This window comes from Canis lupus, chromosome 18 (assembly GCF_003254725.2).
Source record: "Canis lupus dingo isolate Sandy chromosome 18, ASM325472v2, whole genome shotgun sequence".
NCBI lineage: Eukaryota > Metazoa > Chordata > Mammalia > Carnivora > Canidae > Canis > Canis lupus.
Window position 1 is genome coordinate 39,682,800 of NC_064260.1, and position 27,318 is coordinate 39,710,117.

At 36.3% G+C, this 27,318-nt stretch overlaps 3 protein-coding genes and 1 long non-coding RNA gene across 4 annotated transcripts; 1 reads left to right on the forward strand and 3 right to left on the reverse strand.

The window, feature by feature from the left end:
- Positions 1-513: 513 nt before the first annotated feature.
- LOC112663356 (olfactory receptor 8J2-like) lies at positions 514-1,461 on the reverse strand. The gene has a single exon (XM_025452212.1). It carries the CDS (start codon positions 1,459-1,461, stop codon positions 514-516), a length of 948 nt encoding a protein of 315 aa, XP_025307997.1.
- Positions 1,462-9,339: 7,878 nt separating this feature from the next.
- LOC112663352 (olfactory receptor 8K3-like) lies at positions 9,340-12,959 on the reverse strand. The gene is made up of 2 exons (XM_025452209.2): positions 12,107-12,959; positions 9,340-9,368 (listed from the first exon to the last, which is right to left on the reverse strand). The coding sequence occupies exons 1-2, from the start codon at positions 12,957-12,959 to the stop codon at positions 9,340-9,342; spliced, it is 882 nt and encodes a 293-aa protein (XP_025307994.2).
- Positions 12,625-27,148, forward strand: LOC112663358 (uncharacterized). The gene is made up of 3 exons (XR_007403580.1): positions 12,625-12,944; positions 22,437-22,555; positions 26,832-27,148. It is a non-coding gene; the product is annotated as an uncharacterized LOC112663358 (long non-coding RNA).
- Positions 24,047-24,994, reverse strand: LOC112663354 (olfactory receptor 8J2-like). The gene has a single exon (XM_025452210.3). It carries the CDS (start codon positions 24,992-24,994, stop codon positions 24,047-24,049), a length of 948 nt encoding a protein of 315 aa, XP_025307995.3.
- Positions 27,149-27,318: the final 170 nt, after the last annotated feature.

Genomic DNA, 27,318 nt, shown 5'->3' on the forward strand with positions numbered 1-27,318 from the left:
TAGTTTCTCCTCAAGATTTCATTTACTGTGATTCAAATTTATGTTAGGTGCAAGACAAAAATGAATTTAAGAAAGTTAAGATATATGAATCACAGAAAATGCAGCAAAAAGGAAAAATAAAACTTTCAAAATTTGAAAAAAACAGGTCTATGGCAAGGACAATGACCCAAATCTTGACCGTCATCTGAGAAATGGTTTTCACATAATTTCTACAACCCTCAAACACTGTGTTCCTTGATTACAAATTATCAAAACCCAGTAGCAAATTGTGTTGTACCTTAAAATGTGCTTACTTTGAAAATATTTTTTACCACTTAATTAAGCGTATTTTGTATGGTCAACTAATATGTCTTTGTATTAGGGATAGTTGGATATTTGACGGTGGAATAGAAAGAGTTAAGATTTACCCATTGAATCCACTAAATTTATAACTATTTATTGCCTCTACTTAGTAGATACTAGCTTTTCAGGAGCAAATAAAAACCCTTAAATAAGAGAACTGAATCTTTAAATTTACACTAATTTGAAAGCCTGGCAAGGGCTCTTTAGGAATCTCTTGAATGCATCCTTCACATCCTTGTTCCTTAGGCTGTAAATGAGGGGATTCAGCATTGGTATCACCAGGGTGTAGAAGACAGAGGCCATTTTATCAGTATCTAATGAGTGGTTGGTCCTTGGTTGCAAATACATGAAGAGAAGGGTCCCATAGAACACAGTGACAGCCATCATGTGGGAGGCACAGGTGGAAAAGGCTTTTCTTCGGCCCTCTGAGGAACGTATCCTCAAAATGGCAAGGACAATGTGGAAGTAGGAGGTTAGAACAATAATCATGGAGAAAAACAAATTGGTCCCTGAAAAGGCAAACACCACTGTTTCTGGAATGTAGGCATCAGAACAGGACAATGCCAACAAAGGGACAGTATCACAGTAAAAATGGTTGATGACATTGGAAGAGCAGTATGACACAGAGAACACACAGGAGGAAACGGTCAGTGCTGTGGTCAGACTGTAGAGGTATGTGAGGGACACCAGCAGAAGGCAGATCTGCGGAGATACCACCACCATGTAGAGCAGGGGGTTGCAAATAGCCACGTAGCGGTCGTAGGCCATTGCAGCCAGCATGAAAATCTCCCCCACAATAAAAACTAAGAAGCCACCCAGCTGGGCTGCACATCCATAGTAGGATATGGTTTTCTTTGAAGCCAAGAAGTTGACCAGCATCTTAGGGGCAATGACAGTAGAATCGCCAAGATTGATGATAGCCAAGTGCCTGAGGAAGAAGTACATGGGCGTTTGAAGCTGCGAGTCAACACTGGTGAGGGTGATGATGCCCAGGTTCCCTGCCACGGTGAGCCCATAGATCACCAGGAAAACAAAGAAGAGTGGCATCTGGAGGTCTGGGTGGTCTGAGACTCCCCTGAGAATGAACTCAGTCAGGTGGGTCAGGTTCCCTGAGGCCATTTAATTTGTTCTTCTCATCTTTTAATGGAGAGAATGGAAGGAGGTTAATAGATGGTCAAGTTGATTTTTCTGGTTCATGCTGGATAGTAGACTGTTTCTTTTAAATGGGACACTTTGTTCACATGTGGAAGTGTCAGAATTTAATTGTATTTCTCATAATCTTTAAACAAAATTCAGAAACACAAACTTTCTAGAGACCAATTTTAGGTTGTTAGAACTGTTGTGCCAGGTGATACTCTATAGGCTGAGTGTCTACCTTGCACTCAGGGCGTGATCCCGGTGTCTTTGGATCGAGTCCCACATTAGGCCCCTGAAGGGAGCTTGCTTCTCCCTCTGCCTGTGTCTCTGACTCTCTCTGTGTCTCTCATGAATAAATAAAATCTTTAAAACAATAGAACTATTGATGCCAAGCTCTTCATTTTTCAACTGTTTTAGATATAATTTATATTCCTTGATATTAATCTATTATATTACATGTAGTAATATTTATTTTCATATGTTAACATTAGTAATTATACTATACATGAATATGTATTTACATATGTACATGTCTCTGTGTCTGCTTCCAATGATAAGGTAGCTGTGTAACAGAAGTTGATGAGCCAGAAGGACTTTCTGTAACTTTGCCTTTTCCTTGGCTGCCTCTGGCTTTCTCTTTAGCCCATACCTTGTTATCATCCTGGGGAATTTTGTACTTCTGTGGGAAAAAAATACTTTGAGTATGCTGGATTTTTCCTTGTCAGTTTTGCCACACCTCAATAACCTTCTGATTCAGTTGCCCAACACCAGACCACCACTCATTAACCTTCCTTTTTAGTGTTATTCAGAAACAGATTTATTTAAAGGAACACAATTCTTTAGCCAAATACACTACTCCTTTCTGTCACTTTGCTCTCTATCAGATCAGATGCTTTTCTATTATCATGGTCTGGCAGCCCTTTCTTTTTTTCCCCATCTTCCCATACCTCTTTCCTTCAAATTATTTAAAATTGTTTTGTAGTTTTAAAAAGTATTACTTGTAGGTTTGATTTGCTCAAGTGTGATTACTTTGTTTTCTTTGTTCAGAGAAATGAATATAGAGAAGTGCTAACAATATCCATTATGTGCTGTACTCTATGCCCAGAATAATGCAGGTCATTTCAAAATAATAATCTCATTATTTTCCAGGAGTGTCCTAGGAGACATATGGAATTATTTCTATGTCTGATAAGACAGTTGAGGCTCATGATTTAATGAGATTAAATCATGGAAAGAATCTGTGTGCAATATTGTTTAATGCTATGATTTTATGGTTTTGCTTAATGTGTTTTGTTTGCTTGTTCGTTTGGTCACTTGGTTGGTTGAATGTACGTCCATCAATTACTAGCTGTGAGGGATCCCTGGGTGGCGCAGCGGTTTGGCGCCTGCCTTTGGCTCAGGGCGTGATCCTGGAGACCCGGGATCGAATCCCACATCGGGCTCCTGGTGCATGGAGCCTGCTTCTCCCTCTGCCTGTGTCTCTGCCTCTCTTTCTCTCTCTGTGACTATCATAAATAAATAAAAATTAAAAAAAAAATTACTAGCTGTGAGATTTTTATCAATTGTTTACATTCTAGTCTTGTGTGAATGTAATGAAATACTACATAAACTCAGGTTAGTACAGAGCCTGCTAACAAGAAACGCAAAATATCTGCCTACCAGCAGTTTTTGTTATTAGCATGTTTTGAATGATTTTCTAATATGGTTTCCTGTTTGTTCCCAGCACCTCATTCTAACTCACTTAGGATTTTCATAGTTGAAATGTGAATAACAAGTGAATTATAATTTTACATATCCAAGCCACTGGGACACATGATATCTAGGTATATACTTAACAAACAAGTCAGATTATGTTCTCCACATTCTTTCTTAAATCTGTGGTATTTGTTGAATCAAAGATACTTTACTCCACACATCAAATATTTGTCTCCTCAGGTTATATAACTATGTGGCAATATTCCATATCTCTTTTCTCCTAATACCACATCTGTAAAGAAATAGAAAGTTAAGTTTAAGGTGGAAAATTCAATAGCAACCCTCACTTTAAGCAAAACATTTCCTGTTTCTTTGCTGCATGCAAAGCAGCTCTGTGCATGTGTCATTCTGGAACATACTGTACTCAATAACTGTATCCTTGATTTAGCAAAGCAAAAGAAAAAAAAAACAAAAAAGAAAGAAAAGAAAAGGGAAAAAACCTACTGACAAGAGTAATTATGGACTATGTACCATGAATTTGTGTAATTAGCTGTTAAAACTATATTTGCATATATCATTAACTCTTATTAATCATTTTTGTAAAGAAATGTTACTAATGGCAAAACTAGGATTGTTTTTTTTATTTTGATAAGTATATATCACTGATATAAGTATTTTTCTTATGTTTCCTAGGAGACTTTCTGAATTAAGTGTTTCTGATAAAGCTAGGGTTAATTTTTTACACATATTTTTCAAGTTTGTGTTGAAAAGAAAAATTTTTTGAGTCTACTAAAATAATAGCATCTCTTGAAAAGAACTTCAAAAATATACCTAATGTTAATCATTTATATTACAATTTGGCCAAGAAATCACATTGCAAATGTTTATAATTAGCTACTAAAATGATTTCAAGAGATACTTCAATTAGTCTCTAACTGTTCAATTGGTCTTGAACTTACTTAAACCTGACTTGCGTTGAGACAAAAGGCATCTTGACATGAACTGTCAGTGTCCACCAACAACTTATGGCCTGCCAGTTCACATCAGGGAATCTTTCCTTGTTTGATTTGTCACCCTGACAAAATGAACATCCAGAAGGGTAGAAACATTTTTTTTCCCACATTGTGCAATTTAGTAGGTCTTTCTTGAAGAAGAAATCTGGTATTTCAAAGACACTTAAAAAGCTTTCTTTCTGGCATAGAGTGCCTTCTAAAATATGAATCCTACAAGCTCTAAGGCAGAAACCTTCCTTTTTATCCCAAGATGAAATAGAATCCTCATGATGACTCTTCTTTATTCCATAGAAATGTCCATGCTGTTGAATTTATCAGCAGGGATACTGGGCACCCTGGATTGAGTCATTTGCCTGTCTCTTTCACTAAGCCTTCAGAGAACAGTCCCCGGGAAAAGAGAACAGAATAGGTATCATTTCGGTTCCAAGTCTGATTTGAATCCATAAATCTCCCTCTACATGGAGTTCATAGCCAGGATGAGTACTAAGTGAAATTATTGGGTTTAACCTACCTGTCCCAGAGATCTGTTGAGACCCACTACAAAAGTTCTACAGGAGGCACGCTGATGAGATTTACAAGTGTCTGACGTCCCTGAAGACCCACACACTGAGTAAGCTTCTTTATGGGTTGAGTCCCTACACAAGAAACAGGAATGCCCAGATAAATTTCTGATTCCCCAGGGAAAGAAGCCAATTATTGAAATCTCCACACAATTACGCTCACAGAGTGAAAATGTCAAGATAGCCTAGGGATATGCTTAGATGATCCTACTGAACAACAATAATGTGCGATGATTCCACCCTCTGTGTGTTTGTTTCTTTTGAATTGTCCCCTGTAATGGTTAAGAAGTGTGGCTGCAAATAGAAGTGAATGCAAAGCTTCCATTCTCATGTCAAAAACAAGCCCTGGTGTATCTGCCATGAAATACAGATGACATACACCCTAAATTCAAAATGTGCACCGTTTTAAGAACTCTAAATGTCAGTTATTTTAGAGCCTTTTAGAAGGCACCCATCATATGCCTGGTCCTATTGCTATTTTTTAATTAAGATTGTGTGATGGAGAATACATTTTTCACAATCTTGTGATCTTTCCTCATGCATGTATAAATTTTGTAATTAAATATTGATAACACTTTTATTTTACTTCTTGTGTGGTATTTTCTAGTCTGTAAACTTTATAAGTGAAAAGAATATATCTAAATAGTTTTCCTTTGTTTTTGTAACTTCTGAAATGCCCAGGAAAGAGTAGGCTTTCAAAAATATTTGCTGACTTACTGTTGGAATGAATGATGGAGATAAGAACGAGTGAATATAAAATCCATCTTAAAACTTTGAAATATGAGGTTTAGTCTTCAGGTCTGTCATTTATCTTTAATATGATTTTTAAGTTTGATAAAGAAGCATTGACCACTTGCTTACCATTCTCTAGAATATCCCCTACTTTAGAGCAGGACACACTGTTCTTTCTTCACTGTAGCGTTCCTAATATCAAACAAGGGGGTGACACATTCCAGGCTTTATGTTTTGAGGTAATATATTGTGGGTCATAAAGAGGAAATACCAAAGATTTTTTTTAATGATTTATTTATTTATTCATGAGAGACACAGACTGAGAGAGAGAGAGAGAGAGAGAGAGAGAGAAACAGAGACACAGGCAGAGACACAGGCAGAGGGAGAAGCAGGCTCCCCGCAGGGATCCTGATTCGGGACTCGATTCCGGTTTCCTGGATCACGACCTGAGCCAAAGGCAGGTGCCCAACCGCTGAGCTACCCAGGTGTTCCTACCAAAAATTTTTATACACCTAATGTTACCCATGAAAATGAATTGAAATCCTTGAGGTCCTTTCCAGATTCCAAGATTCCACAGGAAGTTTGTATTGTTCCTTCCCCTGTAATGTCATTTGTAGATTATCTGTTATGTACCAAAGTTAGCCTGCACCCTGTTCAGTCAGCAGAATTTTATTCCCTGATGAGCTCTGCTAGCTTCCCCATCTATTTAGCATTCTCACAATGTCATAAAATTTTTTTAGAAAATTACTTTTACCGTTTCCATTCTTATTGATGTTTTAGAGTTTGATCTCTCATTTAAAGCTTATTATTTATTGCATAAGAAATATAGCCCATTTCTTAACTTGTGAGTATGGTATAAAAATAAACTTACTTTGATTAAGGATATAAACTCTAAGACACAATAGTACCATCCTAGATTGTCTGTATGTGGACAAAGTTCACCTGTACCCTGTTCAATCAACAGGACTTTATTCCCTGATGAGCTCTGCTAACTTCCCCATCTATTTAGCATTCCAACAATATAAAATTTAAAAAAAATAAAGTACTACTTTTACAGTTTCCATTCTCATTGATGCTTTATATAAGAGTTTGATCTCTCATTTAAAGCTTATTGTTTATTGCACAGGACGTATTGTCCATTTCTGAGGTTGTGAGTATAACACAAAATAAACTTACTTTGATTAAGCATATAAATTCTAAGACACAATAGTACCATCCTAGATGACAAAACTACACTTTTCAAAGTATTTGTAAGAAACACACACATGTCACCTACATATACATACACACACATAGATATGTGCAGGAAGTGATATTATAGACACTGTAATATTTCCATGCTCTACCTGAAAGAATAGTTCTCTCTTACATAATTCATTATTTTAAATTTGTAAATTAATTATACATAAGCTGAATATGCACTAATCCATTTTCCCCATTCCCTCTACCTCATGTAGTTAATAGTTATATATGACCTTTTTGGTTTTTCCAAATCTATTTATTGATTTTTATTGTGATAAGAAACATATCATGAGATCAATACCCTTGACCAATTCTTAAGTATATAATCAGTAATGATGATTAAAGCACAATATTTTATAACAAATCTCTACAATTCAATCATCTTGCAGAAGTGAAGCTTCCTACCAATTGAATACAATTACTTTACATGGACACATTAGCCAGTTTTTGTTTTGTTTTGTTTTTTTAGAAAGAAGGGTAAGAGAGAGATGGAAAGAAACCTTTATTTCCCCCCAAATTATTTATTTACTCATGAGAGACACAGAGGGAGGCAACATAGGCAGAGGGAGAAGCAGGATCCCTGCAGGGAGCACAAAGCAGAACTCAATCCCAGGACCCCAGGATCACAACCTGAGCCAAGGCAGACACTCAAACACTGAGCTATCCAGGCGTCCCACAGTCCCACATTAACCACATTAGCCATTTGATTGACTTTCACCATAGAATGCCTTTTTCTTGTAAAATTGAATCTCCTTTTACCCTTTCATCCTTCTATTAATCCTGGTCTGATCCCATCTCGTTATCTGTTTTGGCACATTTAAATCTTATTTACACGTGTCATTCATATGCAGGTTTTTACTGGTTATATGAATTTACCTCTTAACAGAATGGCATAATTTTGCAGGTATTTAAATTAATTTATTTATTTATTAATTTATTAATTTATTAATTTAATTTGAATTAATGTATATTATATGCCAAATGTCTCTTTCTGCAAGTTCACTAGAATAGGACAGGTACGTAGAAATCAATCTCTAAATATATATTGAATTCATCTAGTTTTGCTTTTACCTGTGAAAGAATACATAACTAGGTTTAATATTGATAGGAACCACATGGTATGATAATTAAGAGAAGATATTGCATACTTTTTGCCACTTCCTTTATCCTGCATATTTGACATCTTTGTTCCTCAAAAGCTATATAGGTAAAGGGATTTAGCGTGAGGATTAGAAGAGTGCAAAATAGGGACACCACTCTCAATGTCAAAGGAATGACTGGACTCCTGTTGCATGTACATAAATATCAAAATCCCATAGAGCACTGTAGCCACTGTCAGGTGGGACCCACAGGTGGGAAAAGCCTTGTGTCTACCTTCAGCTGAGTTCATCCTGACAATGGCTACCAAGATCACCAGGTAAGAACTATCAGAAGAAAAATTTTTTCAAATAAAAACTGGAAAATCAAAATCATCATTCAATTTTATGCATATTTGAGCAGAGCAAAGACAACAAAGGGAGACAGTGCTAGTATAAATAACTGATGACATTGTGGCCACAGAAGCATATGTATTTTTTTGTCTGGCTTCTTTTAGCTGATATGTTGTTATAGGTAGTTCTAGAGTGCTCATTCTCATGTCTGTGGACAGATCCATTTTATGTATATACCACAAATCAGTTATTATTGTGCTAGAATCAAATGTTAGAATTGGGTAGCCCAAGTGGCTCAGTGGTTTAGTGCTGCCTTCGGCCCAGGGTGTGATCCTGGAGACCTGGGATGGAGTCCCACATCAGGCTCCCTGCATGGAGCCTGCTTCTCCTTCTGCCTGTGTCAGTGCCTCTGTCTCTCATGAATAAATAAATAAAATCTAAAAAAAAACAAATATTAGAATTGATCTGAATTTGCAGTTTTATGACTAGGGATATAAACATTCCATTTCATCTGATGTTTTGATGAGCATGAAGCTTTCTTTTTCACACCGTTGCATTATAAAAAAATAAAATTTGGATTTTTGTAATGTATTTATGAAAGAGAGTCATTTATACTTTATAAAAAATATTGCCCTGATACACAGACACAATTTCCTGAAAGTGGTAGTTAAAAATAGCTCCTCCCTCGGCCTTCACATCCACACTACTATTTAATCGAGATCAGCTTAATCTTGGATGTGTTTTTATTTTAGTATATGCTTCACACTGAAATTTTTGAGTAGTAGGATATACATATTATCATTAATAAATACTACCTGATGAGTTTGCAGTGTTTATTTGACATGCATTCCTATTAGAAAGCAAATACTTATGGTTGCTTAATATCCTTGTCTACATTCAGTATTTTCCATCATTTTCTTCACAGGTTCTTACCTGTGAAAATGTGCAAGGCATCATTGTGGTTTTGGTTTGTATTATTCTAATGCTGAATGCAATTGAAAACCTTTATGTTTAATGGCAACTTAGATATTTTCTTGAAACATGATTGTTGATATCATTTGTCACCTTTGTATTGTATTTCATGTAAATTCTTTATGGATTTGTAAGAGGCACAATGGCAAGATCTCCATGTTTTGTATGACCGAATAATATTCCATTCCATACATATTCCACATCCTCTGTACCAACTCATCTATCAAGGGCTACTTGGGTTGCTTCTGTATCATGGCTACTGTAAATAATATTGCAATGGACATAAGAATGCACATATCTTTTCAAATTAGCATCTTTATGTTCTTTGGGTAAGTACACAGCAGTGAAATTACTTGATTATATGGTATTTCTAATTTTAATTTTTAGAAGGACATCTATATTACTCCTTTAGGGACTATGACAACTAGGAAAATGTTTTCTTATATACTAAACCTTTAAAATAGATAATGAAATCCAGTTGTGCTACTCCTGCCATTTTGTTCTCTTTTTTCAAGACCATCTTTATATTTTAGGCATTTTGCCTTTCTGAGTAAATTTTAGAGTCAGCTCCATCATTCTAAAAGAAAGAAGAAAAGACAAAGAAGGAATGAAGAAAGGAAGGAAGAATTAAAAAATTTAAAATAGTTCTAAAAATAATTTAAAACCTAATCTAGCTTTAAAGGAATTCATAACTGTTATTGGAATACCTCTGCGTTCTTTCTTCTTTTAAGATAGTCTAGATCCTTTTTTTTTAATTTCCTTAGTTTCCTTAATTTTAATTTCCTTAGTTTTTTAATTCTACAGAAACATATAAATATTTAAATTTATAGCAAAAGAACAATTGTACCATTCAGTAATGCTTACAATTTTTAAAATTACACATGATTCTTAAAATCAACCTGAGTATCACAAAATACTGTTGGATTCTGAATGTCACTGTATTAAATACATTGAATAATTTAAGGGAAACTAACCACATGACATTTATTCATCCAAATAATGGTATGGTATATGTAACATTATGTCTTCCTTAATAATTTAGCAAGGTTTTATAGTATTCAGCAGGAAAATCATGCAAATCGTTCACTAAAATTTTTCTAAGGTATTATAAAGTTTTATTTCAATTAAATTTTTAGTTTAAATTATATATATATATATATATATATATATATATATATATATATATTTGGTAACTTGTAGTAAAAAAACAAAAACAAAAACAAAAACATAAAAACCCTAGATGTCTTAAATGCTGACCTTATATGCACCAATCTAGCAAAACTCAGGTATTATTTCTAATGTTTCAGAAATAAGCAATTTTGAATTGTTGCTGTACACATTTATGCTACCTAAAATAATCACACTTTTATTTCTGATTTCCTTTTTTTAATAAATTTATTTTTTATTGGTGTTCAATTTACCAACATACAGAATAACACCCAGTGCTCATCCCGTCAAGTGCCCCCCTCAGTGCCCGCTACCCAATTACCCCCATCCCCCGCCCTCCTCCCCTTCCACCACCCCTAGTTCGTTTCCCAGAGTTAGGAGTCTTTATGTTCTGTCTCCCTTTCTGATATTTCCCACACATTTCTTCACCCTTCCCTTATATTCCCTTTCACTATTATTTATATTCCCCAAATAAATGAGAACATATACTGTTTGTCCTTCTCCGATTGACTTACTTCACTCAGCATAATACCCTCCAGTTCCATCCACGTTGAAGCAAATGGTGGGTATTCGTCGTTTCTAATAGTTGAGTAATATTCCATTGTAGACATAAACCACATCTTTTTTATCCATTCATCTTTCGATGGACACCGAGGCTCCTTCCACATTTGGCTATTGTGGACATCGCTGCTATAAACATCCGGGTGCAGGTGTCCCAGCATTTCATTGCATCTGAATCTTTGGGGTAAATCCCCAACAGTGCAATTGCTGGGTCGTAGGGCAGGTCTATTTTTAACTCTTTGAGGAACCTCCACACAGTTTTCCAGAGTGGCTGCACCAGTTCACTCCCACCAACAGTGTAAGAGGGAGGGTTCCCTTTTCTCCGCATCCTCTCAAACATTTGTGGTTTCCTACCTTGTTAATTTTCCCCATTCTCACTGGTGTGAGATGGTATCTCATTGTGGTTTTGATTTGTATTTCTCTGATGGCAAGTGATGCAGAGCATTTTCTCATGTGCATGTTGGCCATGTCTATGTCTTCCTTTGTGAGATTTCTCTTCATGTCTTTTGCCCATTTCATGATTGGATTGTTTGTTTCTTTGGTGTTGAGTTTAAGAAGTTCTTTATAGATCTTGGAAACTAGCCCTTTATCTGATACGTCATTTGCAAATATCTTCTCCCATTCTGTAGGTTGTCTTTGAGTTTTGTTGACTGTATCCTTTGCTGTGCAAAAGCTTCTTATCTTGATGAAGTCCCAATAAGCATACACAGGCTCACATATCAACACTTAACAGACTGAGATGCAACCCACCACAATGGGATAAAGTTAAAGTGTTGGTACTTAAGGCAGACATTGTTGATTATTCATTGATGTACATATTCCTTACACAAAGAACATTAAGTTCCATCTTCTCTGTGCCATATGCCAGTATGGTGGGCATATTTATTTCATATTTAATAAAAGACATAAAAATATGAAAAAAGATTATCAGGGCATGATGTATTTTAAAGAAAACAAACAAAGCAAACCAAAACTTGCCTTCTGTTGCAAAATAAGTACTTGGTAATATGGGAACAGTGGTCTGGACTTGTCTTAGCACTTAAACCAAAGCTGGCATGAGAAGAATGATCACTACTGGAATACCTATGAACAGGAAAAGCATTTCTAGCTTTCCACGACTTCTACACATTACTCCTTTCTAAGGCCAATGACATGTCCTAAACAGAAGTCTGTACCTATTTTATTACATGAACTGCCTATATTGAACTCTACACAGGTGGTTTATGCAGGTTTTTCCATATTCTATGCAGGGCACCTTTTACCTCTTTGTTCCTTAGACTGTAGATCATGGGATTCAGCATAGGGATTATCAAAGTGTAAAATATAGAGGCGATTTTATCAGTATCAAAGGAATGACTGGATTTGGGCTGCACGTACATGAAGAAGAGAGTGACATACAATACAACAACCACCGTCAGGTGGGATCCACAGGTGGAGAAGGCCTTGTGCCTGCCCTCTGCAGAGTTCATCCTAAGGATGGCCATAAGGATGAGGATGTAGGACACAAGCACTATGAGAAGGGAGGAAATCAAATTAAATGCTGAAAAGATCAGTATTATCAACTCAATGTCACGTGTGCTTGAACACAGCAAAGTTAACAAGGGAAGACTATCACAGTAAAAATGTCTAATGACATTATGTCCACAGAAGGATGCCATAAAAATCTTGATGGTGATTATCAGAGAGAGACAGGCACTGTAGACATAAGGGATTGTTATCAGCCCCCAGCACACTCTTTGTGACATAACAATGGTGTAGAGCAGAGGGTTACAGATGGCCACATAACGGTCATAGGCCATTGCAGATAGATTGAACAGCTCACTGATGATGAACAAGATGAAGAAAGCCAGCTGGGTAGCGCACCAGTTATAGGGGATTGTATTTTGATCAGCTACAAAATTTACTAACATTTTGGGTGCCACAGCTGATGAGTAGCCAAGATCAATGAAAGCCAGGTGTCTGAGGAAGAAGTACATGGGTGTTTGGAGCCTGGAGTCCACCTTGGTGAGGATGATCATGCCCAGGTTGCCCACCACTGAAACTGTGTAGATGATGAGGAAAAGCCCAAAGAAGAGAGCCTGCAGCTCAGGATGGTCGGTGATTCCCATTAGGATGAATTCTGTTAGCACTGTTAGATTTTGTTCATCCAGGCCATTAAGCGAAATTGCTGTGGGAACAACCATCACAAGAGTCATAGGGATTCAGGAGACAACATCTGTGGATCAGATTGGTCCAATTTTTTCGATCGGTTAATTTAAAATAGGACTCACCTCGACACTGAACCTGGAACCAAAAAAGGAGGTGTTACAACCTAAGATATACAGTAGTTAGTTTATTTATTTGTGCTGTTTGCTGGCTATTGTTACCAAGTCACTATCATCCATTTATGGTCTGTCAACAGGTATCATTAGACACATCTGGTCTTAAGTGGTAATCCTGATATCTTTTTAGATATGCTTTTACTTAACTTATCTATAATTGGTTAACACATAATAGCTAGGAAAGTATTCTAATATAAGTAAAAGCCCTTGCTTCTGGTCCTTGAAATTTTATCCCAACCTTTGTCCCAAAGAAAACCATGATTAATTCATGCAGTAGACTTTGGTTTACTTTTATCATTGTAGCTCTGCATATTTAAGACCATTCTCTTTCCACCATTCATATCATTTTTAATTTCAGGACTGTATTTTCAGGACGCCTGGGTGGCTTAGCAGTTGAGCATCTGTCTTTGGCTCAGGGCAGGATATCGGGGTTCTGGGATTGAGTCCCACATCAGGCTCCCTGTGAGGAGTCTGCTTCTCTCTCTGCCTTTGTCTCTGCCTCTCTGTTAGTCTCTTATAAATAAGTAAATAAAATCTTAAAAAAATAAAACTGTATTCTCATTCTATTATGCTTTTATGGGTATTAAAGAGTGTTTATAATTTGTATATAATAGACGATAATTTAGCACTTTTACAGAAGTCCCAACTAGTGCATTCTAATGCACATAGATGTCTTTTATTTCCCATAGAGTAGTGCATGTGGATTCTCAGCACTTGGGTGTTGACTCTTTCAGTGTGTGATTATTGCTATTTTTCATTCCAAATAAGGCCACATCTAGAAGTTATTCAATACGGTAAAAAATAACAATAAAGTGGTCCTTCCCATATTTGCCTTAACTTACCCCTAATATCTCTGAGGTAGGCGTAATGTAATTAGATTTCTCTAGCACATTTTTTAAAGGATTTTATTTATTCATGAGACACACACACACACACACAGAGAGAGAGAGAGGCAGAGGCACAGGCAGAGGGAGAAGCAGGCTCCATGCAGGGAGCACAACATGGAACAGGATCCCAGGTCTCCAGGATCATGTCCTGGGCTGAGGATGGCACTAAACCGCTGAGCCATCCAGGCTGCCCGGTCGAGCACTTTTTAAGGAAAAAGTCATTAAATTGTATTTGTTGATGTATCTCCTAAAATCATTCAGTAAGCTGCTATAAATGTACTCACCCTACCAAGAAAAATATCAGGCCAACACTGGGTGTGCTATCTCAAATTCAATACAGGTTGGCAAATCACATTGCCTGAAGCAGATGAATGAAAGACATAGTAGTGGGAAGTGAGGGGAAAGGCATATAGCATGATTCAGTAGAAGTATTTACTTTCTGTTTGTTTAAATGACATGGATCAGGACAAATGATTACTAGATCCAGATAAAGCCAACAGGGCATGGCTTTGGGAGAAATGGAATACACTTATATATTTTAATTTAAATCCTATTCTTACACCTTTATTTCATCTTCTGTCAACTATAGGTGAAATGTTTCTTGTAAACTCAGTTTATTTAAGGATTGCACTTTATCTACCTCTTCTTTTCCAAGTCTGTTTTCCCTCAGACTGTTTTCAAAAGTAGGTACTTCTAAAGTTTTATGGGGAAAAAAAAATCATCTGATTTCATTACAAAGTCTTCTAGAGTATAAAAAAATGAGGACTACATTGTGACTCATTCTAGGAGGCTCTAAATCCTGATTTAAACATACACATACTTGTATATGCAAATTATAATATTTTGTTATATTTATATATGTTAAAGCTCACTACATATTCAGGCCTATAATTTCACTTATGCAGCTGTAAAACTGTAAACAATATTAATATATCATTGATATATGTTTAAAAATGCCTAAGAGTGATAAAACACTTGTTCAAGCTGGGTTTATCCTATGTTTGGCTGGACAGTTTTCTTCTGGAAAATCTGTAATCAGATTTTACCACATCATCAAAAAGAATTAGGGGATAAACGAGCATCTGAATAGATGATCAATTAATACCAGTTAGAATGGACAAAAGCAACTAAAATTAAGAATAAAAGTGAAATCCCATATTGATGGAATATTTTATAGAAACAAAACCTACTCCTAAAGAGAGAAAAATTCAACCCTTTTGGGGACGCATTATAGAAGTCCTAAGTAAATTAATAGAAACTCAATGTCCTGGATTGTACAACCTGATGTGACAAAATGTTACTTGTGTTGAAATTGATCTATTAATTCAATGACCTTACAATCAAAAATCACTAAGGATATTTATAGATTTTGATATTAGTTTCAAATGCATTTTGAAAATGCAAACTGTTAAGAAGAAGCAAGACACTTTTGAAGGGACTTGTTTTACCAGATAATAAAACTTTTGCTGGATTTCTTGAGATGATATGGTAGACATCAATGAAAAAGAATGGGAACCTCGGGCAAAGACCCATGCATGCAAAGAACTGTAATATATGAGAAAAGGGGCATGTCAGGACAGGCATGAAAAAATGGTCTTCATTGGATCTGGGGAAGGTGATCATCCTTACAAAGGATGATGAACTTGGATGTTCTGGTCATCCACACAAAAATCAACTGTAGACTTGTCAAGGACATCATGTCATAAGAAACTGTTCGCAATTCATAACCTTAAAAACTAAAAGCTCTGGATGCCCATAAAAAAGGAAATTTCCAAAATATAGAATAGTAATTTAACATTATTTTGGCAGATGAAACTACTTCACAAAATTTACTCTGTCCAAAAACCTATTCAAATTAACAAAATATTCACAGCAAAGCAATTTGAAACATCCATTAGCAGCAATCAAACAAACGAAAAACTCTAATGCTTTAAGCTACAAAAATTATACCCCAAAGAACTATTCCATAGCAGCTTGTAGAGTTGGCAAATCTCTTCATCTCAACATGCATTTTATTGTGATTTTTACAGATGCCTGCAGTTCCCCTGAAACTCATTTGAGTGAATATTTATGTGGTACTCCTTCCCCCAGTCCTACTCAAGCACTGTCTGGAAAAAGCAAGGAAATTGAGCATCAAACCTGACTCTTCTCAGATGGAAGCAGGAACTCGGAACTGTTCCAGGGCCTGGGGTTAGACAGGGAGCCCAAGGGTGCGAATACCTAATCTCAATCAATATTCTATAACTTTTTGTAAATAGCCTCAGCAGAGATTAATGGATTGGTCCAATTGAGAATATTGCAATCCCATTAAAAGGAGAGAGGGATCCAGAGGTGAGGGAGGAACAGAGGAGGATCCTAAGCTGAGGTTGCAAAAGTGCTTACTTCCCCTTTCATGATGTGTATTGTCTAGAATCTCAATCTAAATGTAGAAATAATCAGAAATAGAAATGAGGTCCCTTACCACCTTCAGAGAACATTATAATAGTGGTAAACATCTATCTTAGCTCTAAGAAATCTAGTTAGGAAAAGAGATGAGTAATATACATGATGTACTGAGTTGGCATTGGTGACAATACTCATATGTGTCCCTTAAATTGAACAAGGAATCAAGAATCATCACTGCAGGTAATCTAGCAATCATATCGGTGGCCGCTACTCACCTTAAGTGGTGACTGGCTTCCTATTTTCTTGTGTGATTACCAGCCTGACTACAGTGGGAAGAATTTATGAGCATCTCCTCTATTTGAGAAACTCCTCTGGGAACTTGAATGCAATCCTGAGTTATTCCCAAAGCATCTGAGAGCAGGAAATGATGTCACTCATCTTTGCTAATTATTCTGTGAGTTTTATTTCCCTATTGAGGTAATATTATATATATATATAATATATATATATATTGTATATATATACATAAAATATATATATGTATATATATACATAAAATATATATGTATATATACATAAAATATATATGTGTATATATATACATAAAATATAATGTGTATATATACAAATATGAACATATATATGAAGTCACATATATATATACATGAAATTTACTTTGCTTCTAATTTGCTATTTTTGTTTTTTTACTGAAATATCTGCTTTTAAATAGATCATTTCTCAGATACATGCTTTATTCATCTAGAAATTACATAAACTTTCAGCATTTTCCACAAAAGCTTCTTCCATGTGTTATATTTGAGGATTAACAAAACTATTTAAACATGTCCTATAGTGTGTTAGAAGATACAAAAGGAATAAAAATTATGAATATGTCTCTAACTCCTATTTTTTTTCTTTTTCTAATAAGGGCTAAAATTGAGTTAGTGATACTGTAATTCCACACCCGAGGTGCATACTGAAACTAATTTCCCTTGTCCGTTTCTAGCTCTCTTCCCCATGGGTACCTCTTTTACAAAAGCTGATGTATGTCCTAAAATGGAATATAGCTTTATAAAGTAAAATAATGTATGTTTTAAAGTGCACAATATGTTATATATAACTCATTTGGATATCCAATGGTTTTCACTAAACTATCTGTTTTTGAATTATATTCATTTTATTACATCCATACCAATATTTTGCTGACACTGAATAAAATTGTTACACTCTCATTCTACCCCCCATTTACTATAGGTTTGCTCTAATTCTTTAGGCATTTAGAGAGATACCGACCTTTGGATCTCCATATATTATCACAATTAAGAACTTTGAGTGTGGTTCTTGCTAACCCATGAATGGACATGTCTACAATGTATCTTGCATTCCCGACTGGGGAAAAATAAGTACAGTTAATTGATTTAAATAAATTAGTTCTAAATAAAGATTTCTTTCATTAATGTGTATTCCACCCTCAGTATCCTAGTGTTTTCAGACCCTGGACCTCCAACTTATGAATATGCACCACTTGTACAAATGGTAAAAGTTGCAACAAATAATTACATGAAATTTAGCTTGACAGAGCTAAATGGTTTCACTTGTTTTAATACATTATTTTTTCAAGGAATCCAAATATTGTTCTTGACTGGAAGTAGAAAACTGCACTAAGTATAATCCCTGTCATCAAAGAAGTTCAGGGATTATAATGGAGACATATACTATTGATTTTTATATAACTTTAGTATTTGAATGTCTATCACAGTGATAGTGCTGATGAAGTTGTTGTTAGATGACAAAACATTTGCACACAGCTTGTAGCTGAGTCTAGGAGGGGAGGCCACCAAATTCTACTTTTCCTCCTGGACACCTGGAAAGCTGACTTCTCATCCTCCTGGCAGGTGTGCAGAATTGGCTGAGCTGCAGCCTGACTCTCCTGTGGTGGCACAGCGCACCCCCCCCCTCCGTGTGCAGCCATCCTTCACCCCTGCATGCTGGTCCTGGGGGCCTGCCACACTGCCTTTCTGTTTCAGAGCTTATAATTCCCTGTGGTTGAAGCATGAAATACACATAAAATGCTGAAAAATCCTGAGAAAAAATGCAAGGAGAAAGGTGATTACAACAGAGATTAAGAAACTGCTAGTTTGCCCCCAAATTTGATTAGTCTGTGATCTAGCACCCAAGTTTTAGGCATCCATATCTAAACATGAAAGTATCTTCTTTACATATTTCATAAAGATTTTAAATTAATATAGCATAATCTCAGCTCATATCTTAATCACTTTTGACTGTACACATTAATAATATTTATCATTCTAATAACATTAACTTATTAGATCTTTAAACACATATTTCAAGTATTTTAAAGAAATAATTAGTAATTTCTTCTGACAATTATAATTCAAACTACTTTTGTGGTTAGATGCTTTTAAATCGAAGTATAATGAACACAAAATTCTGTATTAGTTTCAGGTATATTACATATGGGTTCTATTAATTGTGTACACTATCAGTGCTCATCATGATAAGCGCAGTCACAGTTTGTCACCATTCAATACTATTATAATATTATTGACTATTCTCTGTAGAGTGCTTTCCATATCTGTGATTTACATATTTTAAACTGGAAGTTTGTATCTTTTAATCCCCTCTATCTATTTTGCTTATTTCCTCTACGCTTCCTTTCTGGAAAAAACTAGTGTGTTCTCTTTATTTAAGAATCTGTTTGTTCATTTGCTTTGCTTTTATAGTCCACAAATATGTGAAATCACAAAGTATTTGCTTTTTTCTCTTGAATTTATTATACTTAATGTCATCCCTCTAGGTCTTTCTATGTGGTCACAAATTGAGAGAACTCGTGGTGGTTATGATTGTGCAATATTCTATTCTGTATTCTTTTTAAGAAGTAGTCATTTTTGTATTTATATTATAAGTAACCTAATGTCTTGTACATTTTGTGAGCTGAGGTAAGAATTGTTATCAAAACTATGTTTGTCGACAAAATTTCTCTAATCCAAATAATGATTGTTCATTAGCTTTATAAATATTGAAGGAGTCAAAACCAATCCTGAAGGAAAGGTTGGAACAGTGACATGGAGTATAACTTATGGAAGGGCATCAAACTTCATAAACAGTAGCTCTATTTAATAGAAGGAAAGAAAAATTCAGTGGCCTTTATTGAGACACAGAGAGAAAAGAAAAGTGGTACAAAGAGAAGGAGCAAAACAAGGAATAATGATAAAGTTTGAATCTGGAGATATAAGAAGAGCAGTGGGAAATTAATTTGTGGTGGTGTAGTTAAGTTTCTCTAAACATAAGGAGGCAGTGTGACAGGATACAAAATAAATGCCCAGAAATCAGTAGCATTTCTATAGACTCACCATGAGGCTGAAGAAAGAGAAATTAAGGAGTCAATCCCATTTACAATTGCACCCAAAAGCATAAGATACCTAGGAATAAACCTAACCAAAGAGATAAAGGATCTATACCCTCAAAACTACAGAACACTTCTGAAAGAAATTGAGGAAGACACAAAGAGATGGAAAAATATTCATGCTCATGGAATGGAAGAATTAATATTGTGAAAATGCCAGTGCTACCCAGGGCAATTTACACGTTTAATGCAATCCCTATCAAAATACCATGGACTTTCTTCAGAGCGTTGGAACAAATCATTTTAAGATTTGTGTGGAATCAGAAAAGACCCCGAGTAGCCAGGGGGAATATTAAAAAAGAAAACCAGAGCCGGGGGCCTCACAATGCTGGATTTCAAGTTGTACTACAAAGCTGTGATCACCAAGACAGTGTGGTACTGGCACAAAGACAGACACATAGATCAATGGAACAGAATAGAGAACCCAGAAATAGGCCCTCAACTCTATGGTCAACTAATATTCCACAAAGCTGGAAGGCAATTCACTGGAAAAAGGACAGTCTCTTCAATAAATGCTGCTGGGAAAATTGGACATCCACGTGCAGAAGAATGAAACTAGACCATTGTTTTACACCATACACAAAGATAAACTCAAAATGGATGAAATATCTAAATGTGAGACAAGATTCCATCAAAACCCTGGGGGAGAGCACAGGAAATACCCTTTTTGAATTTGGCCACAGCAACTTCTGCAAGATACCTCTATGAAGGCAAGGGTAACAAAAGCAAAGCTGAACTATTGGGACTTCATCAAGATAAAAAGCTTCTGCACAGCTAGAGAAACAGTCAACAAAACTAAAAAAACTACAGAATGGGAGAAGATATTCGCAAATGACCTATCAGATAAAGGGCTAGTATACAAGATCTATAAAGCACCTATTAAACTCAACAGCAAAGAAACAGATAATCCAATCATGAAATGGACAAAAAACTTGAACAGAAATTTCACCAAAGAAGATCTACACGTGGCCAACAAACCCATGAGAAAATGCTCCACATCACTGGCCATCAGAGAAATACAAATCAAAACTATAATGAGATGCCACCTCACTCCAGTGAGAATGGGGAAAATTCACTGTTAAACAAGACAGGAAAAAAATAAAATAAAAAATAAACAAGACAGGAAACAACAAATGTTGGAGAGGATGTGGAGGAAGGGGTACCTCTTGCACTGTTGGTAGGAATGTGAACTGGTACAGCCACTCTGGAAATCTGTGTGGAGGTTCCTCAAAGAGTGAAAAATAGATCTGCCCTATGACCCAGCAATTGCAGTACTGGGGATTTACCCCAAAGATATAGATGCAGTGAAAGACTGAGACACCTGCACCCCAAAGTTTATAGCAGCAATGTCCACGATAGCCAACTGTGAAAGGAGCCTTGGTGTCCAACGAAAGATGAATGGATAAAGAAGATGTGGTCTATGTATACAATGGAATATTACTCAGCCATTAGAAACAATGAATACCACCATTTGCTTCAATGTGGATGGAACTGGAGGGTATTATGCTGAGTGAAGTAAGTCAATTGTAAAAGGACAAACATTATATGGTCTCATTGATATGGGGAATAAAAAAATTGTGAAAGGGATTATAGGGGAGAGGAGAGAAATTGAGTGGAAAATATCAGTGAGGGAGACAGAACATGAGAGACTCCTAACTCTGGGAAAGTAACAAGGGGTAGTGGAAGGGGAGGTGGGGTGGATGGGGTGACTTGGTGATGGACACTGAGGGGGGCACTTAACAGGATGAACATAGGGTTTTTACTATATGTTGGCAAATTGAACTCCAATAAAAAAAATACAAAAAAAAAAAAAACATAAGGAGACCTGATGCTACCATAGAACCCTCTATCTTGTCTCCTGTCACTCATATCTTCAGTGATTTCTACTTCTTTATTGATTTTCCTTGAAAGGGTTTTTTTCTTTCCATGGAAATGGCTTGTGGAAGCAGACTTTTGTTTGTGTTTTTTTAATTTTTTTTTTTTTGGAAGCAGAAATGATAGATGGGACTCATGGCATCGAGATATCTGGTGAAGCCTTTTGGACTTGCAGGGAGATGGCATTAGCAGTTCAAACCAAGCTTATCTAGACCTGAAGAGGCAATAAAATCTCCATTAGAAGTCTTACATTTGTTTAGATTAACCTTTCAACTGAAAAATTCAGAAACATGCCAATTACTGTTACCTATCAGACAATTGATAAAGGAGGAAACAATCATGCTACACACATCTCTTGGGTCATATAAGTAAAATGTTGGGATATATGATCATGGTGCTTCAAAACAAAAGGAGCTGCTGTGAAAATACTGCTTCAGTAAGTTTTCGGGTCAAAATGGAATTTTCTAGGCTGAATTTGAGAAACTTGGATGGTTTTTCTTATTTTCGTGGTCTTGAAAGGATTCTTTGTGTGGCACTGTGCTTTCTGCCTAGAACATCCCTATATACAGAGTGGGGTCAAAGCTACCACTACTGTGGTAGAGTTTCAGGAGGGGCTCTGTGGTGCTGTTTGATGTGTGTCCTATCTCCTTTTTTTTTTTTTTTTTTTTTTATATGTCCTATCTCTTACAGGTGCTGTCAGACCTTGCTTTGTGACTGTCTTGCATCTTCCCTCTCCCCTCACCACCAGGGGGATTTTGTTGTCACTGTCTGGACACAAATGCCATGGAACCTGCAGAGCAGTTAGGAAGGTATAAACTGGAAGTACAGGTGACTTAGCATCTCGCAGGTTGATAGCTTTGACCAATTGGAGATCAGTGCTGCCACATAAATGAGTTTCCCTACGTTACTTCAAGGAAAGGTGGTACTGGGCTCATGTGCTTGCGTGGTTGGTTGAATGTGTGGATTCGTCAATTCTGATAAACGTGTACAAGTGATATGTGAGTGGGTGTGCATGTGTGTGTGTGCATGCGCTGTGTTACCTTTCAACCTAATGAACTTATCCTTCATTTAGAGTGGGCATTGTGTAGAGTTTGTTTAGGGTAAATTTTGTAGCTAACACATGCATAAAGGGTATATGCTATATAAGCTTTTGAGAGACTATCCCCTTGAGTACTAGTGAATGAGACAGGTGCAAGGTTTTAGACTGCCCAGCTAAGATACTATGCCAATATACAGATGTAGATGTTTTAGGCAGAATCATGTACGCCCACCTACCCACCAAGGAAGCCCACATTCCTATCCCCAGGACTGTGAACATGCTGTCTTCCATGAAAAAAGAGACCAGAAGTATTGAACATACAGTCTCACTTTATATTTTCAGCTTTGCTGTTTGTTTATGACTAAATTGACAAGTGATTCATAGACCCGAGTTTCATGTTCCCTATAGTTGCCTTCTTTCTGACATCCCACCTCCCCAAATTTCATATCATTTACAGATGTTGCCTGTCTTGCATGCCCTGACCAGTCTCCCTTACTCATTGTATATTAGGAACATTTTACATGTACAGAAGTAGATATGGCACATGATGACTGTTAATTTTTTTCCATCAGAGTTCCCTTGAGAGTTGGTGTCTCTTTGAAGAGAATGTTTTTATTTTCATTCCAATGAGATTTTACTCAAAAACACACTATATACAAATATCAAAAGAAGTGGAGTTTGCTGTTATGAATCTATCACACAATGAGCCCTATACCACAACGTTTGCTCTGAGAATAAGACATGGAGAATGTTAATTTTATGGCACATTGGAATGAAATATCAACATTTTGCCTCGTCTACATGTAACACATGATAGTAGTGGAAATGTAGAATCTCCTTTTGTAGGTTTCCTTTTTCTGTTTGCTACAGGTTCTCTTTCAATGGATATCTAGGCATTTTTTGCTGTTTTTAGTTTTTCTCTTACAGATTTCTTTTTCTGTGATTCAAATTTATGTTAGGTGCAAGACAAAAATGAATTTAAGAAAGTCAAGATATATGAATCACAGAAAATACAATATTGTGTTTTACTTTAAAATATGCTTACTTTGAAAATATTTTTTACCACTTAAGCGTATTTTGTATGGTCAACTAATATGTCTTTGTATTAGGGATAGTTGGATATTTGACGGTGGAATAGAAAGAGTTAAGATGTACCCATTGAATCCACAAAATTTATAACTATTTATTGCCTCTACTTAGTAGATACTAGCTTTTCAGGAGCAAATAAAAACCCTTAAGTAAGAGAACTGAATCTTCATATTTACACTAATTTGAAAGCCTGGCAAGGGCTCTTTAGGAATCTCTTGAATGCATCTTTCACATCCTTGTTCCTTAGGCTGTAAATGAGGGGATTCAGCATTGGTATCACCAGGGTATAGAAGACAGAGGCCATTTTATCAGTATCTAATGAGTGGTTGGTCCCTGGTTGCAAATACATGAAGAGAAGGGTCCCATAGAACACAGTGACAGCCATCATGTGGGAGGCACAGGTGGAAAAGGCTTTTCTTCGGCCCTCTGAGGAACGTATCCTCAAAATGGCAAGGACAATGTGGAAGTAGGAGGTTAGAACAATAATCATGGAGAAAAACAAATTGGTCCCGGCAGAGGTAAACACTACTGTTTCTGGAATGTAGGTATCAGAACAGGACAATGCCAACAAAGGGACATTATCACAGTAAAAATGGTCGATTATGTTGGAAGAGCAGTATGACACAGAGAACACACAGGAGGAAACGGTCAGTGCTGTGGTCAGACTGTAGAGGTATATGAGGGACACCAGCAGAAGGCAGATCTGCGGAGATACCACCACCATGTAGAGCAGGGGGTTGCAAATAGCCACGTAGCGGTCGTAGGCCATTGCAGCCAGCATGAAAATCTCCCCCACGATAAAAACTAAGAAGCCACCCAGCTGGGCTGCACATCCATAGTAGGATATGGTTTTCTTTGAAGCCAAGAAGTTGACCAACATCTTAGGGGCAATGACAGTAGAATCGCCAAGATTGATGATAGCCAAGTGCCTGAGGAAGAAGTACATGGGCGTTTGAAGCTGCGAGTCAACACTGGTGAGGGTGATGATGCCCAGGTTCCCTGCCACGGTGAGCCCATAGATCACCAGGAAAACAAAGAAGAGTGGCATCTGGAGGTCTGGGCGGTCTGAGACTCCCCTGAGAATGAACTCAGTCAGGTGGGTCAGGTTCCCTGAGGCCATTTAATTTGCTGTTCTCATCTTTTAATGGAGAAAATGGGAGGAGATTAATAGATGGTCAAGTTGATTTTTCTGGTTCATGCTGGATAGTAGACTGTTTCTTTTAAATCAGATTACTTTTGTTCACAATTGAAAATGTCAGACCTTACTTGTATATCTCTCAATTTTTAACAAATTCAGAAATACAAAGACCAGTTTTTTCTAAAGATCAGTTTTAGCTTAATGAAACTGTTTTCCCAAGCTCTTTTTAACTCTGGGCTAAATACAATTTATATTGGTTTTATATGTAGTAATTTACTATATGTATTAAAATTTTATTCACATAATCATATTAATTACAATATTCCCCAAATATATATTTACATCAACACTCATGCTTCTGTGTATGTTTTTAACTACATTTGAGAAGTTGATGAAACAGATGACTTCCAGTGACTTTCAGTTATTTTTAACTTTCTGCCATTGGCTTTCTCTACAACCTGTATCTTATCAGCCTGGGGATTTTTATGTATCTGCATGAAATACTTGACTATATTGGATTTTCTTTAACTATGTCTACAACATCATGCTGTTTCAGCTGCCACCAACAGACTGTACCTCAGTCTGTTCCTTCTAGTGTTATTCAGAACCTGAATTTTTAAAAAAATAATCATGTTTCTTCAGCCAAATAACTTGGTCCTTTTATCACTCTAACCTCCATCTGCTCAGACAGTTTTTTATTAATGTGTCCTGGCAGCCTCTCTTTTTTTTCCATCTTACAGCTGTTTCCTATAAAGTATTTGAAGCTGTTTTGATATTTTGAAAAATATTACTTGTAGGTTTGATTTCCTCAAGCTTGATTTGCTCAAGCTCTTTCTTGCTTAGATAAACGTGTGGAGAAGACTGATAACATTATTCACTATGTGGTGTACTCTGGGCCCAGAATGATGCTAGTCATTTCAATATAATGATCTCATTACTCTACAGGAGAGTCCTAGAAGATGGTTGTAATTATTTGTATGTCTGATAAGACAGTTGATAAGTTACACAGAATCTGTGACCAATATTGATTGATACTATGGTTTTATGGTTTTGCTTTATGTGTTTTGTTTGCTTGTTTGTTTGGTCACTTCGTTGGTTGGCTGTTAGTCCACCAATTACTGAGTGTGTGATTTTTTTGTATCAAGTATTTATATTTTTGTGTTGTGTGAATGTAATGAAATAATACACAAACACCAGTTAGTAGAGCCTGTTAACAATGAATGCAGAAAAATTGGTATCAGCAGGTCTTGCTATAGCATGTTTTAAATGATTTTCTAATGTAATTTCCTGTTTATGTCCTCGTAACCCATTCTTCCTCACTAAGCAGTTTTATAGTTGAAATGTGAAATAGTGAGTGAAGTATAATTTTCATATTCAGGTAACTGGGATACATGGTATCTGGCTATCTACTTAATGAACAAATCAGGTTGTATTCTCCCAAAATCTGATTATTTCTTAAGTCTGTGGAGTCTGTTAATTTAAAGATATTTCATTCCATATTCCAAAAATATGTCTGATGAGGTTATAGGACTATATTGCACTAGATATTCCATATCTCTTCTCCTACCACCACATCTGAAAAGAAATGCACAGGTGAGTTTATCATGGTAACCAGAGTGGCAGTACTCACTTTAAACAAAACATTTCCTGTTTGTTTCTGGCTCATAAGGCAGCTCACTGCATGTTTTACTCTGAGACATAGATACTCAGTAAATATATCCTTAATATATGAAGAGGGGAAATAAAAGAGCATCAATAGTCATTGTGGATTGTGAACTATGAATTCATGCAATTAACTTTTTTTTTTAAATTTATTCAGAGGCAGAGAGAGAGAGAGAGAGAGAGGGGGAGAGAGAGAGAGAGAGAGAGAGAGGCAGAGACACGGGAAGAAGGAGAAGCAGGCTCCATGCAGGGAGCTCGACGTGGGACTGGATCCCGGGTCTCCAGGAGCACACCCCGGGCTGCAGGCGGCGCTAAACCGCTGCGCCACCGGGGCTGCCCCATGCAATTAACTTTTAAAAAACATATTTGCATGAAACATTACCTGTTTTAATTCCTTCTTCTAAAGCAATATTACTAATGTCAAAGCTTGGTAGTTTTTTTCTCTTGGTAAGCATGCCACTGAAATAAAGTACTTTTCTCTTATTAATTCAGGATGGTTTCAGATTGGTTTCTGATAAAGCTATGTTAGTTTTTTACACATATTTTTTCAAGTTCGCTTTGGAAAAGAAATATTTTATGAATCTATCAAAACAAAATGTCAGTAAAAGAACTTTAAAGATGTACATAATGTTGAGGTGCCAGGG